The sequence below is a fragment of the Gymnoscopelus microlampas genome (genome assembly GCF_963454915.1).
Source record: "Gymnoscopelus microlampas genome assembly, chromosome: 19".
Classification (NCBI taxonomy): domain Eukaryota; kingdom Metazoa; phylum Chordata; class Actinopteri; order Myctophiformes; family Myctophidae; genus Gymnoscopelus; species Gymnoscopelus microlampas.
Window position 1 is genome coordinate 20,574,607 of NC_139956.1, and position 16,679 is coordinate 20,591,285.

A 16,679-nucleotide genomic window follows, 5' to 3' on the forward strand; every position below is an offset into this window, starting at 1 on the left:
TATCTGGTTGCTATGGCAACCTGCCAGATCACGCTGAGGGTCTGATAGGCAAATCAGAGAATCAATCAAACCGAGAGTCCGATCACTGATCGAGGTGGGGTAAGATGCTAAAACATGATGATAAAGATGATAAAATATAGCCATAGCTCTTCAGATCAACAGTCTGTGACGGGTCTTGGAGGCATGTGGAGTGATCCTGTGCTTGCGAATCGCTGCCGAACTTTCGGAGCTTTTGTCTATATTATAATTATATAGTAGTAAGATAAGATGATAGACAGACCTGAGTTCCGAGGTAATAGAACCGATACCAACCCGAGTGATTTTGATAAAATATGGATCCGACCCGTACGGGTCTCGGAATAGGATGACCCGTGAAGAGCTCTAGTCAACGGTGCCTCAACCCCTATACACTACAATAGAAATCCCACAACATCATGATCTAGATGCTAGGCAGGAGTGGCAACATCCAATCAATCCTAAATTGGAGTCACATATTTAGGTGCCTCTATAGAGCACACCTCCAAAATCACTTTAACCTCTGCCCCACAAATGTGGAAAGCTGCATTGCATGTTTGTAAAGAACGTTTCCGAGCATACTTGCCAGCATTAGTCGTAAATGGATACCAAGGCGAGTTAGACCGTGTTCAGGATGCCTGGAACCCCATATATGGAGGTAATTGACCCATTCAATTCCGACATCCCCATATATGGAGATAACTGACATACCCAAGTCTGACATCATAGACTATATCTTTGGGCATCACTACAGTGGGTCTTGATTCAGGTTTAAACAACCAGTCGAGTATTTGGTCTTTTATAATGTTGTAGAAATGCTATTCACCCCAGCTTTGTTGCACCTTGGTGGCTGAAACCCACAGAAATATGCGCTCCGCAGAGTGCGCTTTTGTAGTTGTAGCTTCTTCATGATGATTTCTGGTCTTCCCCCACAATGGAGCGGGGCATTTTTGATGTTGCACAAACGCTCTAGTGACATATATGGTGATACATCACGGTATAGATATATACTGTGACAGGTCACGCAGTTGGGCATTGTGACAGACTCACACACCCAGAGATCTCACAAGATACGGTTTTGGGGCTTGCTTGGTATAGCGTGCAGGTGACACAGGAACAACATCCAAAAGGAATTATAAGATCGTACGGCAACCTATTTTGTCTTGCTTGCGACATAACCATAATTGCTCAAGGCAGGACTGTAGCCCACGGCGAAACCGTAATCCCTCAAGGCTGGACTATAGACCATTAATAAAGGGGGGAAGACCTTTCAAATTCATTGTAGATCTCCAGGTGCTTTTGTTCTTCGCCATCTTGTTCCTCTCTCTCTTGTTCGGGCACTCATTCCCATGCTCTGTGGCTGAGGCAGCTGCGATTTCTCTCCTGGCTAAGATCTGCCCTGTGGCGAGCATGACTGCTACCACGCATGGCTCTCCAATGGGGTGCAACGACAGCCAGGGCCCGCCTGATACCCAGATGCAGCCTGTTCGGCCACAGAACCAGATCTCAGTTCCTAACTCCTCCAACGAGAACTCTCCAGTGAGCCCAGATGATACTGTGGGCTTGTGGGATGAACCCCCTCAGCTGGATGAGGCTCTTTATCCAAACTTCCCCCACGCTGCCCTGGCCAAGCTCGATGACATGATCAACAGTCCCAGCTGGAGGAATCTAATTAAAAAAAGGGGAGAGCTGGAAGTCCTCTTGGAAGCTGCTATAGATCTTAGTAATAAACGACTGGACGGCAAGAGTGAAGCGTGCCAGAGGTTTTTCCGGGATGGTCTGACCATCTCCTTCACAAAGATGCTGCTGTCAGAAGACGGTTTCAGAGCCAAAGGCTGCAACTTTGAGTGTATGAACAACATTTACCGGCTGGTGGAGCTGTGTGTGGCCAAGCTCTCTCAGGACTGTTTACCTCTCCTGGAGCTTTTAGCCATTGCCACCAACCCCCTCTGCAATTTCCACTTAATGAATACCAGAAATCATCAGCGTAAGACCATCCTCACCCGGGGCCAGCTGGCTGATGATGAGCTCTTCGCCTGCCCCATTCCCTACCAAGACCATTGGTTACCATCCTATGGCTGTTTGGTGGATGTGATAAACAAATTTGGCAGGTTAAATGGGTTTCAAATACTGCACGATCGCTTCATAAGTGGACAAGCACTGAATGTCCAGATCATTGCTGCACTTATCAAGCCTTTTGGCCAATGTTACAAGTTCCTCACATTTCACACAGTAGAAAAGTACTTCCTCCCAGTCATTGAGATGGTCCCCCAGGTTCTGGAGAACCTCACAGATGAGCAGCTGAAGAAAGAGGCCAAGAATGAAGGCAAGAATAACACACTGTCCATGATACTTGAGTCTCTGGAGAATCTGGCTTCACGAGTCCCGGGCCAGGCGGAGAAGGTGGAGAATTGCAGGTTGCAAATTATTCTTAGGTTATTGCAAATTTCCTCTTTTAACAGCAAAATGAATGCACTAAATGAAGTAAACAAGGTGATCACTAGTATGCCCTCCACTCATCATACCTCAAGAAAACGCATGGTGGATTGGATCCAACAGAAGCATATCTTGTCCATCGTGCTGAGGGACAGCTTGCACCAGCCACAGTATGTTGAGAAACTGGAGAACATCCTTTGCTTTGTCATCAAAGAGAAAGCTCTTACCATGCAGGACCTTGACAACATCTGGGCTGCACAGGCTGGCAAACATGAGGCAATTGTGAAGAATGTCCACGACCTCTTGGCCAAGCTGGCTTGGTATTTTGCTCCTGAGCAACTTGACCACCTCTTTGACTGTTTCAAGGTAAGCTGGACCAACGCCAGTAAAAAACAGCGTGAAAAACTACTGGAGCTGATACGGCTTCTAGCTGAGGACGATAAGGTTGGAATGATGGCCCACAAGGTTCTCAACCTGCTGTGGAACCTGGCACACAGCGACCATGTGTCTGTAGACATCATGGACCAGGCTCTTAGTGCCCACATTAAGATTCTGAAAAACAGCTTCTCACAGGACAAAGACATCCAGAAGATCCATTGGATAGATTGCATCATACAGGAGTTGCGTACCAATGCCAAGTGGGTGATCCCTGCTCTCAAGCAGATAAGAGAGCTCTGTTGCCTGTTTGGAGAAGCTCCACAGAACTTTAGCCAATTCAAAAGGAGTTCTCTTTTCTACCGTCATGACCTGATTAACCAAATACAGCATAACCACACTCTGTTATCCCTGGTGGCTACGAACCTCTCTGCCTACATGGAGACCATGAGGCAGTTATCCAAAGTGATACAGGTGGAGTTTGACCCTCAGACTGTGCAGGCTGGGAGCCGCTACAGCCATGTGGAGGAAGTACAGGAACGCCTAAACTTCCTGAGGTTCCTACTTAAGGATGGTCAGCTGTGTCTATGTGCCCAACAGGCCAAACAGATTTGGAAGTGTCTGGCTGAGAACGCAGTGTATCTCTGTGACCGTGAGGCCTGCTTTAAATGGTTCTCCGAGCTGATGGGCGAGGAGCTGGACCTTGATCCTGTCATCAACAAGGACTTCTTCGAGGTCAACATTCTGCAGCTAGACCCGTCTCTGCTGACAGAGAATGGCATGAAGTGCTTCGAGATGTTCTTCAAAGCTGTCAACTGCAGGGAAGGTAAGCTGGTGTCCAAATGCATGATGGATGACCTGAAATTAATAGGTGTTGACTACCTCTGGAGGGTAGTAATTCAAGGATGTGACGACATAGCCAGCCAAGCTATAGACTTGCTGAAAGAGATCTATACCAACCTTGGACCAAAGCTACAAGTCAATCAGGTGAAGATCCATGAGGATTTCATCCAGTCATGTTTTGATCGTCTGAAGGCATCCTACGACTGTATCATCCTGGATGGGGACAAGGACAGAATCAACTGCACATGCCATCAGGCCATCCGCATGGTCCGAATTCTCACAGTGCTCAAGGAGTACATCGAGAAGTGTGACAGCAACTACCACGAGGAGAGGGCTATACTGCCCATGTCCAGGGCTTTCTGGGGGAAACACATCACGCTGACCGTGCAATTCCCTGAATATTCCCGCGAATATAACATCTTTTCTCACACCAACGACACCATCGGCTCGGTGCGCCGCCGCATCCTCACCCAGATCAAAGCCAGCTCTACGATAGAGCTCTGCATTGACGGGGAGGTGGTCAATCCAGACGATGACAGGAAGCTGGTTGGACAATTCAGTTTGAAGGATCAATCGTTGATCACAGCCAAGCTGACCCAGGTGAGCAGTGCCAACATGCCCTCCAGTCCAGATAGCTCCTCCGATTACTACACTCAGTCTCCTGGTAACCACGGCAACCACTACAGCGATGGATCCAACCCTGAGGCTGAGAGCTGCCTTCCTGGTGTGATCATGTCCCTGCACTGGCACTACATCTATTTCTTGTGGCAGTTGGCTGACTTGGGTTGTAAACTCAACATGCCTCTGCTCAGAGATGGAGCTCGGGTACTCATGAAGCTTATGCCCCCTAATAATAATACAGTGGAGGAACTGCGTACAGTGTGTATGGACCATGCCAACCTGGGTAAGAACTGCTCCACACTGGACTCCTACTTCTTTGGTCCCTCACCCTCACAGGTGCTCTACCGCATCGAGGTTCTGTATGCCTTGCTGATGCCAGCCAGTAGCGACACACTGGACGAGGAGGCCAGTGACTTCCAGTATAATATCTTAAAGAGTGGTGGGTTACCCCTGGTGCTGAGCATGCTCACCCTGAAAACCTTCCTGCCATCTGCAGACATGGAGACGAGGCGTGAGGCCTACCTCAACGTGCTGAAGATCACCAAGCTGCTTCTCACCGCCGTCCGCGTCAGTCATGCCGTGAATGAGGCTTGTCAACGTAGTCGTGAGGGCAACATCACTGTCTCACTGATTAACCAGGCTGTGGTCCTGCAGAACATCGCCAGCCCTGCCTCGATATTCATGGTGCACAATGTATCCATCCGCCTAGCCCAGGAGATCTCTGACGAGAACTTCCATGCGTCAAAGTACATCCCAGATATCTGCGCTGTGTGGGCTCTACAGAAGATAGTGTGGGCATCAGGTTGTGGTACAGTACAACTTGTTTTCAGCTCTAATGAAGAAATCAGCAAGATCTATAAGATGAATGCGGCTAAGGATCCAGATGGGGAGGATGAACAGGTGTGTTGTGAGGCTCTGGAGGTGATGACTTTGTGTTTCGCCCTCATGCCCACGGCTCTAGACACGATCATCAAAGAAGAGGCCTGGCATACCTACATCATAGACCTGCTGCTGCGCTGCAACAGCAAATCTGTGCGTCAGATGGCCCAAGAACAGTTCTTCCTCATGGCCACCACTTGTTGTATGGACTGTCAACCTCTTTTGTCCTTCATCCACCTCCTCTTCACCATGACCAAGGAGCATGCCAAGTATGCAGAGGACCACTTCAGCTTGCTCCGACGCCTGCTGAAATACACCTTCGACAGAAAAATCAACCTGCCTAACGTAGAGGTGCTGCTCAACTACGAGATCAACTGGCTCAAAGGAATCCGGGATGAAGTGAAGAGGACGGGGGAGACGGGTGTTGAGGACACCATTATGGAGGGCCACATCGGTGTCACCACTGAGCTGCTGGCCTTCCAGACCCCAGAGAAGAAGTATTACATTGGCTGTGAGAAGGGAGGAATTGACCTCATCAAGGAGCTGATAGATGACTTCATTTTCCCGGCGTCTAGCATGAAGAGTAGTGGGGACTTCCCTTCTGAGCAGGAGGTGGTACCGGTGTGCAGCAGCCCCGCCTCCATCAATGCCGGCTTCGAACTGCTGGTGGCCCTGGCCATAGGCTGCATCCCCAACCTAAAGCAGATCGCTGACACCCTCACAGACATGTACTACAAAAGCTGTGAGACGCTGGATTGGGAGTACTTGCCTGCAGTGAAGCTGCGGCCCAGCAAGGGCTTTGTAGGTCTGAAGAACGCGGGGGCTACATGCTACATGAACTCAGTCATCCAGCAGCTGTACATGATCCCTGCCATACGCAATGGCATCCTGTCCATCGAACACATGCCCTCTGACTTGCCAGAGGACAGAATGGAGTACAACATTGGTGTGCTGCGCCACCTACAGGTCATATTTAGCCACCTGGCCGCCTCTAGGAAGCAGTACTACATCCCGAAAGGATTCTGGAATCAGTTCAAGTTATGGGGTGAGCCAGTGAACCTGAGGGAGCAGCACGATGCCCTGGAGTTCTTCAACTCTCTGGTGGACAGTCTGGACGAAGCTCTGAAAGCCCTTGGCCACCCCACTATACTCAGGAAGGTGCTGGGTGGCTCCTTTGCTGATCAGAAGATCTGTCAAGGTTGCCCCCACAGGTATGAGTGCGAAGAGTCGTTCACCACTCTGAATGTAGACATCAGAAACCACCAGAACCTGCTGGACTCTATGGAGCAGTATGTTAAAGGAGACTTGCTGGAGGGAGCCAACGCTTACCACTGTGAGAAGTGCAACAAGAAGGTGGACACAGTGAAGCGTCTGCTGATCAAGAAGCTTCCACCCTTGCTAGCCATCCAGCTCAAGCGATTCGACTATGACTGGGAGCGTGAGTGCGCCATCAAGTTCAATGACTACTTTGAGTTCCCGCGTGAGCTCAACATGGCACCATACACAGTGGCCGGTGTGGCCAAGTTGGAGGGTGACAACATACATCCAGAGAATCAGGTGATTCAGCAGAATGAGCCATCAGAGCCCACGCCGCCCAGTAGTACCAAATACCGACTGGTGGGTGTGCTGGTGCACTCGGGCCAAGCCAGCGGTGGCCATTACTACTCGTACATCATCCAGCGCAACGGTTGTGATGGTGAACGCGACCGCTGGTACAAGTTTGATGATGGTGACGTGACGGAGTGCAATATGGATGATGAGGAGATGAAGAACCAGTGCTTTGGTGGTCAGTACATGGATGAGCTGTTTGGCGGCCAGTACATAGGCGACGTGTTCGACCACATGATGAAGCCCTTGTGGAATGCTTACATCCTATTCTATGAGCGCATGGACTCGCTGGACATCGAGATGATCAAGCACATTAAGGAGCTGACCATCTCCAGCAAGCTGCAACGGGTCAAGATGCCCAGCTTAATCGAGAGCAGAGTGCGTAAGGAGAACATACAGTTCATGCAGAACCGAATGCAATACAGCCGGGAATATGTCAAGTTCATTAAGAAACTTCTGACCTGTAACGATGTCTATTTAAAACCTGGACAAGGACAAGACTGTCCTCTGGCAGAGGAGATAGCCATGATAAGTGTTCAGCTGGCTGCTAGGTTCCTCTTCAGCACAGGCTTTCACACCAAGAAAGTAGTGCGGGGTCCTGCCAGTGACTGGTATGATGCCCTCTGCAACCTGCTGAGACACAGTAAGAATGTACGCTACTGGTTTGCATGCAACGCCCTGTTTTCCCATAGCGACCGCTTCTCAGAGTACCTGCTGGAGTGCCCTAATGCTGAGGTCCGGCAAGTATTCGCCAACCTCATCGTCTTCATTGCGCACTCCTCCCTGAAAGATGGCCCCTGTCCCTCCCCCGGACCCTCGGCTCAGGGCTGCGATAACCTGAGTCTGAGTGACCACTTGTTGAGAGCTGTGCTCAACCTGCTCAGGACAGATGTGTCAGAGCACTGCCATCGCCTGCAGCAGTACTTCGATGTCTTTGTTCGTTATGCCAGTCTGGGCCTGGAAGAAAAGAAACAGCTTTTAAAGCTGAGTGTTCCCACCACGTTCATGTGGGTGGCTTTGGGCTATAAGAACCAGGACACCAAGCTGGACAAGCTCTATGCTGTGGTCTCCCGGCTGGTGCGCTGCTGTAATGTCTCACACATGCAGTCTTCCAACAGCGGGAACTGCCCTCTCTCTAATCCATATGCTGATGTCCTGTTGATGCCTATTCAGCAGCAGGTGGAAGAGGACCTGTTTACAAATACCAACTATGTAAAGAAGATCATTGAGGAGTGCAATAACCCTGAGGAGACAGTCAAGCTGCTTTGCTTCTGCTGCTGGGAGAACAAACAGTTCTCCTGCACCCTTCTCAGCGAGCTGCTCTCGAGGGTGGCAGGCTACACCAATGAGCTGAGGTGTCAAACTTGCCTAAACCTACTGCTAAAGATCATGCTCATAAAGGACTCCTGGCAGACATCCAGGGTTGAGTATGTGATCAATGATATTTGTGATACAAATGGGCTTTTCGACATCATCCAGCAGTCCAAGCTCGGCCAAGAACAGAAAAAGGCCTACCTGTGCATCAATTGGATGGTGAATCTCTTCAACAGCCTTCCTGTGGCCTACCAGATCCTACAGAGTAACAGAGACCTGAAATGCGGATGGATTTCGGTGGTGGAGTGGCTAGGGGATAAACTGGAGAGACAAAGCACCAGCTGGTACAACTCTCACGTCCAGAGCACTGAGATGTCCAATGGTTACTTCCTGGAGAATACATTGGACATGGCCCGCAAGCTCTGTCCTGAGGAGGAGATAAACAAGATAACTTCACGATCAGGACGGGATCACGGAAGGACAACACTCAACTGCTGACCATGAACAGCCCCTAGCGCCATGGGCCTACCTCTGCTCAAGTGCCAGGCCCTAATCAGACACCAGGCCCTGGCCCCACTCCTATTCCCCGGCCTATGAGCACAAGAGAACAACTGGGAAAAGAACAAGACGTGGTCTAATAACGCTGTGACTCCCACGTGGATCTCGGACTTCATGTGGATAGTCTATGCCATCAGTCATCTATGACATATGACGTATGACACCATATTTGGGCAAGGTTACAGCCGACCAGACAGCTATAGACTTCCATAATAAAATGTAAGTTAAAAAAGAAAAAAGAAAGAAAGATAAAGAAAAAAACATAAGTGAAATCTACCTACTGGTAGCCTACACGCACTGGACACACAGACTCAGACTCATAGACAGACCCATTTGAGCTACACTGTTAAAATCTTAAACAGATCTGATGATGCTGATGCCTTTATCTATGATTGTGTAATAGTATGTTAATGTTTTTGACTGTTCGAATTTGTCTGGTCCATAACTGTCTGGTCTGCTGTTCTGCTGTTGGAAGATCTGATGAAAAAACAACACAAAATTAATACTATAATAATAACTATTTAAAAAAAGAGAAAGCTTAAGATTAAAAAAAAGAGAAACTGTAAGATTAAAAATTCAATAAAAAAATAACTTTTTGTTTTATAACCTATAATATAAAAAAACTTGTGGTTGGTTTTAGACAGGGCTTGGTTAACTTTTACAATGTTTGTGACAAGGTGTTGATAAAACACATTCCCTTTTTTTCTTTTTACTTTAATACGTTTGAAGCTCTAGTAAATATTCTTTTACATTTAGGCTGCATGGCTTCTCACCAGAATAGTGTAGCCCACGGAAGGACTAGTGATTAAAAAAAACTAAACATCTCTGTGCTTTATTGTCATACCCTTCTACCATATGAATTTGGTCATAATTACACAATAATTATTTTTGATGTAATTCAGTAAAAACTGACCTACATTTCTTGGACTGCTTTTTTCTGTCAACACCAAATCTCTAGCCGATGTAGAAGCTCACAACGGTTGGTTAATGTATTCATAATGATGTAATGATGTTTTCATATTTGTCAAGGTGCACAAATGATTTCATATTGCTGGATAATATAAGTGTCCTATCCGTCCTGTCTGTATAAGTGTCCTATCCGTCCTGTCTGTATAAGTGTCCTATCCGTCCTGTCTATGTAAGTGTCCTATCCGTCCTGTCTGTGTAAGTGTCCTATCCAATTGTTACAGCATCCGCCATTTCTCAGCCATTTAGTGATTATTCCTGTCTTACCTCACTTTGAAAGAGGCAAAGACACTTTCAAAGTGACACATGTATTTATAGCCCGTTATATGTCACTAGCCAATCAGATCACACTATTTCACCGTATTGTCAAGTGTCACGTGAGGCTCGACCAATGTTTGCTTGGCTGACGGAAAGTGAAAACAAACTCTCCTGGCGGAGACAATAATTAAAACAAAAAAAAATTATATATATATATATATGATCAATAGTAGTAGGATGTGGCCTGAGGTGCCACGGTGAGGAAGGGGTTCATAGTCTCCTGGCGGAGACTATGTTTTCACTTTACGTCCCCGTCCCCCCTCGGCCAAGCTAACATTGGTCAAGCCTCACGTGACACGTGACAATACGTTGAAAGAGTGTGCTCGGATTGGCTAGTGAGACGCATGACGTATAGCGGCCTATAAATAGATGTGTCACTTTGAAAGAGTCTTGGTCTCTTTCAAAGTGAGGTAAGACAGGAATAATCACGAAATGGCTGAGAAATGGCGGAGCAATACATTATGTAGACACACTGGTGTCATCACAATACGTAATATAAATAGCTTAGGCAGGATTAATCAAGAACAGTACATTCCAGTACAAACTGATATCACAGTTGATGACAGTTGATGGCACGGTTCTGCTGGCGGAGACTTGTGCTCCGAGGAGCACATTTTCTAGTTAGCTCTGATCCTACTTTATAAGATCAGAGCACTACGTCACGGCTAAGCCGGACTTCACATGACGTGTCAGCCTGTGTATGCCCATGTATGGACGAAAGGGGGACAGACTTTTATGGCTGGGCCTAAGGGCAAAGGGGGCATGCCCATGTATGGAGAAAACAGGTACAAAGCCTCATGTAGGCCGACCCCTTGGGGTCAAGGGGGACAGACTTTTATAAGCCGGACTTCACATGACGTGTCAGCCTGTGTACAGTATGACCATGTATGGACGAAAGGGGGACAGACTTTTATGGCTGGGGCCTAAGGGCAAAGGGGGCATGCCCATGTACGGAGAAAACAGGTACAAAGCCTCATGTAGGCCGACCCCTTGGGTCTGGCAAATATTATAATTGAGGTCAATGGGGTCCGATCGAGCTGAAACCTTGCCCAAATTTGGAGTCATACATCATACACTACGTCATAGATACGTCATAAGACAGATACGCACAGGGCTTTTTAAAGAGACATGGGCCACTCACTGCAGTAAAACACTAGAACCTCAGCTGTATTAAATTAAGGATTTATATAAGACAGCTGACAAGCTGACAAGTGTCTTGGCAACACTCCTGTTAAAGTCTATCGATGAAGTCTGATCAGGCCCCCCCGTATCCCCCTCCGTATCCCGGCCTAGGGCCCACCGCTCCAGGTTACCCAGCCCAGGGTTACCCTACAATGGGGCCTCCTCATGGCTTCCCTATGAATATGGAACAGCCAAACCCAGCCTACGCTAACTACCAGGCTAGTCCTGTGGGCCCCTATCCTGGCTCCGGAGGCCCCTATCAAGTACCACAGTTTGGCTGGCAGGGGCCTGGCTCTATGTATAGTGGGGCTCCCAAGCACACAGTGCATGTTGTGGAGAACAGAAGGAGAGATGATCCAGGCTGGCTCACGGGGTGTTTGGCAGCCCTGTGTTGCTGCTGCATGTTGGACGTGATAACATAATGTCCCCCACCCGCCCCTCCCTACGACAAATGTTACACCCGGTTACCTCCTATCCCCACCTCTGCCCCGAGATACCTGAGATACTCAATTGGGTTGCAAATGAGGAATTTACTCCATTCCCACCTCAATCGAGTTGTCACTTGAGGTGGCAGACTGTGGGGTTACAAATCTTTTGAAATCATTTTTTTCACCACACGTTTTATTTTTCTAAACCCATTGACTTCCATTATAAAATGAAAGTTTGATATTTAATATGAAACTTTCATTGCCCAAAATTGGAGTCATACGTCATAGAGGACTGATATCATTCTGGCCACTTTAAGTTAGAGATCCACATTGGAGATATCAGCCATGGTGCCAGTAGCCATCTTTTTTTTATTATATATTTGTTTTTGGTATGTCATTGTATTTTGTTACGTGACCGTTTTTTATGATTATTAATTTTTTTTTCTCAATTTGTGGAAGCTTGTACGCATTCTTTCACTCCCGTAAACGTTTGTGACAATAAACTTGAAGCTGAAGTATTTATATAGAGCTGGTGAATAGGACCCTGGGAACATGAGACCCGTTGTCATGTTCTTGTTATGTTCTTGTTATGTTCGGTTCCCATTATGTGTCATATAAAGCTGGAGAACAAGGGACATGTAAAGCTAGGGAACAAAGGACCCTTTGTAATATTCCCATTATGTGATATAAATCTGGAGAACAAAAGAAACTGACTTACTACAGGGGGTCTGCCAATGTTTTGTGTGACAGGAACATCCCCCCTAAAAAAAATGTAAATGTCTGAAAATAAACATTAACATGAATTCAACATGTTATTAACAAAGAGAATGTGTAAAGGAACAAACGAAAATATTACATTTACACAACATTATGAAGCCATCAAAGTTGCAGCAGCATCACTTGGAGACAAACTATAGGCACTTAAAAGAAAGTACTGTGGAAGTATCAAATGTCTGAACGGTCCACAGACATTGATGAAAAATCTGCTAAATGTGGTGATGTAGCTTTGAAAGTATCTAACAAAGGTGCATGGAAGGCTTTCTCTAAAACAAAAAGCAAACAAATAAAAAAACAACCTGTTTGATATGCAACACAATTTGATACAATAAGTATGTAGTGGGGGTGCCTACGTTGTGTCTCAGCCAAGGGTTCCTTCATCTGAAAAACATTGAAGACCCCTGCTCTACCACACGCTCAGTGGCACTGGCACCTGACCTGAGGACTCAGACTGCAATCTTAGCTGTTTTCCCGAATACACCTTGCCTAACGCTGGAACCTAGCCCTAAGGCCCTCGCTAGATTTGAGTCTGTAATGTAGAATCACCTCTGGCCCTCCCTCAAATAAAACTGTGATTCTCTCTATGACACTATAGGGGCCCCTAAATCGCCTCTGCAATTTAGGACAAACAACACTTTTTCTAGCCTTAGATTAGACCCATACCAACTTAACTCCCTCTCTGAGTAGTAGTAGCTACTGCCACTTGACCCTATCAAAGGCTTCCTTCTACCTAACAGAGGCCCTTTCCTGATGGCCCCTTTCCTGATGGCCCCTTTATAGCAGTAGGCTAAGTGTAGAATACATACAAAAATAAAAATAATACAATGACAAAGAATGGACTCATGCATCCTTTCAGATGGAAATGTTACTGTCTGGCATGCTGGTGTCGGCAGACCGACACAAAAAAGGACAAAAACAAGTACAGGTCTAATAATGGCATGGCATAATGGCATAATGTGAACCTCTGATGTCATATATATATATATATATATAATATATAATATATATATATATATATATATTAGGGTTGTCCGATATTGGCTTTTTTACCGATAACCGATATACCGATATTGTCCAACTCTTAATTACCGATACCGATATCAACCGATACCGATATATGCGGGGATTATTGTGATTAGGGTAAGCTCAAATTTCATATCACACACACCATATACAGTAAGAACTCCTGTAACTTATTTATAAAGCAAAAAATAAATAAATATATATATATATATTTTTTTTTTTCAAAAACCGATACCGATATTTTCCCAATTTTTATGCTAATATCGTCCGATAATATCGGACATCCCTAATATATATATATATATATATATATATATATATATATATATATATATATACATATATATATATATATATATATACATACATACATACATACATACATACATACATACATACATACATACATACATACATACATACATACATACATACATACATATATATATATATATATATATATATATATATATATATATATATATATATATATATATATATATATATATATTTATTTATTTATTTTTTTCCCACTGTATTACGCGAGACATCCTATTTTCAACATGGTCTAAACAAATGAATGGACAGCTCCGGTTATATTATTTCTCTAGACAACAGTGATACCCTTTGTGTTTACCAATGGTCTGACAATCAATCATAGTGTATATAAATGTTTTGTGGACAGTTGGGGAGGTGGGAAAGACCATAGACTGACGTGCATATTTGTCGGTATATGCTGTTTTCAGCGTGCCTGCGACATGGAAAGTTACCTTGCGGGTGATTCTTTTTCCCTCTGGGGATCTACCACAGATCCTGTTTGTGTGTGTGTTTTTTTTTTTTTTTTTTACAAAAAATATTCCCCATTTAGCATTTATCTATTACGAATGAAATAAATAAATGATGTCAAATGGCAAAATTTTTCTTTCTTGCAAATCGGGCTTCGCGCGCGGGCGCATGAGATTCCTCCACTGCTTGATGGTGTTGCCCAGGTCACAGGTACGATTGGCTTTCTCTCTGGTCAAGCTTCAGGACTGGGGGTTTTAACCTTTTTCTAAAGAATAAGCATAGCCCCTCATCCGCTCTTACCCTGCTTTCGCGGATGAGATGACGAAGACTTTTGACGGTGTCCCATCCTCCACTGACTCCAGTTTTGCCCTCATTGATTTGGCCCAGACTCCTTGTGAGTCCGTTGTCGTGTTCTCCATCAGGTTCCGCATTGAGGCCCTGAACTGGTCCCACAATCCCGACTCCCTTGCCATATTCTTCAAGCGTGTTTTTTTTTTGTTTCTTTGTTTAAATTGTACATTAATTGTACATTAATTCTCAAGGCGCAAGTTAGCAATTGACAGATTGCAGTCTTGTTTATTATCCTCTACTACAGTGGTTCTCAGCCTTTTCAGTTCACGACCCCCCAAAATATTCATATTTGAACTGGGGACCCCCCACCCTGATTTGGCCAATGTTTGACCAGTTTTATAGTATATTTTGTTCATTACTTTTTATGCAGTAATGGTCTTTTTCTTTCTTTATTTGTTGAGGTATTAAAAAGGTCTTAAAAGGCCTTAAATTGCCACTTCACTGTCATCTGGGGACCCCCCCAAAATCATATGGGGACCGATTATAGAGTTATAATATATCGGTCCCGACCCACAGGTTGAGAGAACCACTGCTATACTATGGACATAATCGAGTCAGTGTGTACTAGCATACTGCAGCCAGCAGAGGGCAATCGCATATAACACTCTTCTGCTGTTTAAGGCTTTTGCTTTTGACAAAACAATAAATAAATAAAAAAGACATTTACTGGATACATGAGCTGAGCTGATCGAGGGTGGAGGGAGAAGAGAGAAGAGAAGGCGAACTCTTTACATTTCAGCGGCATGTTTATGCATTTTGTTATTTGCTTAGTAACACATTTAATTACAGGGCGTGGTGGTTCATTCAGTGTATTTCATTTATTACAGGCTGATCAGTGGAGTCAGGATTCTCGTTTAACTGCCAGCCAATAAAGAGACACTCTGTAATTAATAGAGTGAACACTGAAAACTCCTGATTAGGTTGTAAAAGCCTAAAGCTTTGTTGATTCTGTGTGGCTGGCAGTTCTTTTATTTTAATCACCCTGTCTATCTTCCTCTATATTGGTCACATTAGCAACCTGGGGCATTTATATTAGCACCCAAATTGAAGTAGGCTATGTTAAAGACTTTAATAGCAAACTGTTAATGTGGGCTCTTTAATTGGTCACAATAAAATAAAGCCAGGGGCAGGTGAGTTTCAGTGTTGCCAGGTTTTGCGAGAGAAACAAGCAACGAGGTCTTTGAAAACAAGCCCAAAAGAACCGAAAATAGCCAATCTACAAGCTCACAACGCGTGGCTTTGTAGATCTGCTATGTTCAAAAATAATTCTTAGAGAAAAAAGTGGAAATTTTATATATTTGAAACATGTTAACAACACAAATCTTGCATGGGGACAGGGTAGCTGGCACAAAATATTTTTCAGATGAGGGTCCTTGTATAATTACATTTTAAAATAGCTATATAAAATATATAAATACAATATTTTAGAACCAGCGGTTTAAACAACATTAGGAAGCAAGCCCAAAATTAGCCCTGAAACATGATTGTCATACATGACATGTGAACCATGGCTAGCCCTAACTAAGCAACTACCCTTTAGAAACAAGTCCAAAAAACCGCAACTGCCAATATTTACAAGCAACTTCACAGAAAAAGAAACCCAATGTCGCGTATAATAAGTGGACATGGCAACCCTGGTGAGTTTGTGTCAGTTTGCAGTCAGTTTTGCTCGATGCAGACCAATATACAGATATCTGACAGATGTTGGTCGTTGTAGTATAGTCTCGCGTCACCAGACAACTATTCCACAATCTCTGAATGCCGGAAACGTTTGTAAATTGTGGGAGGCAACAGTCTGGCCACGCGTGACTATCGTTGTAGCCTCGTTAGAAGGTTTACCCGGCTGATTCATGATGAGGTGTGTGTTCCATCCTTTGAACAGATTATGTGAAGGACATCACGTGTTTGCTGCTCGCCTTTGGCCTGCGGCATGAGATAACTTATAAGAGACAGGTGAGGTGTGTGTGTGTGTGTGTGTGTGTGTGTGTGTGTGTGTGTGTGTGTGTGTGTGTGTGTGTGTGTGTGTGTGTGTGTGTGTGTGTGTGTGTGTGTGTGTGTGTGTGTGTGTGTGTGTGCCAGTGGTTCTCAAACTTTTTAGTGTCAAACTCAAGGACCCCTTGATATTTATTTGGTTGCGGAACGAACCCCATGTTTTGTGCCACGGACCCCCAGAAGAGAAGATTTATATTACCCCCTGGT

General features: G+C 45.1%; 2 protein-coding genes across 2 annotated transcripts; both read left to right on the forward strand.

Annotated features, from left to right (window-relative positions):
* Positions 1-1,425: 1,425 nt before the first annotated feature.
* On the forward strand, positions 1,426-8,729 carry LOC311034410 (ubiquitin carboxyl-terminal hydrolase 9X-like; the record flags this gene model as incomplete). Its single annotated transcript, XM_084042291.1, has 2 exons — positions 1,426-8,502; positions 8,607-8,729. 2 exons carry the CDS (start codon positions 1,426-1,428, stop codon positions 8,727-8,729), a joined length of 7,200 nt encoding a protein of 2,399 aa, XP_083898417.1.
* A 2,448-nt stretch (positions 8,730-11,177) lies between these two features.
* On the forward strand, positions 11,178-11,537 carry LOC311034411 (cysteine-rich and transmembrane domain-containing protein 1-like; the record flags this gene model as incomplete). The annotated part of the gene is made up of 1 exon (XM_084042292.1): positions 11,178-11,537. One exon carries the CDS (start codon positions 11,178-11,180, stop codon positions 11,535-11,537), a length of 360 nt encoding a protein of 119 aa, XP_083898418.1.
* Positions 11,538-16,679: the final 5,142 nt, after the last annotated feature.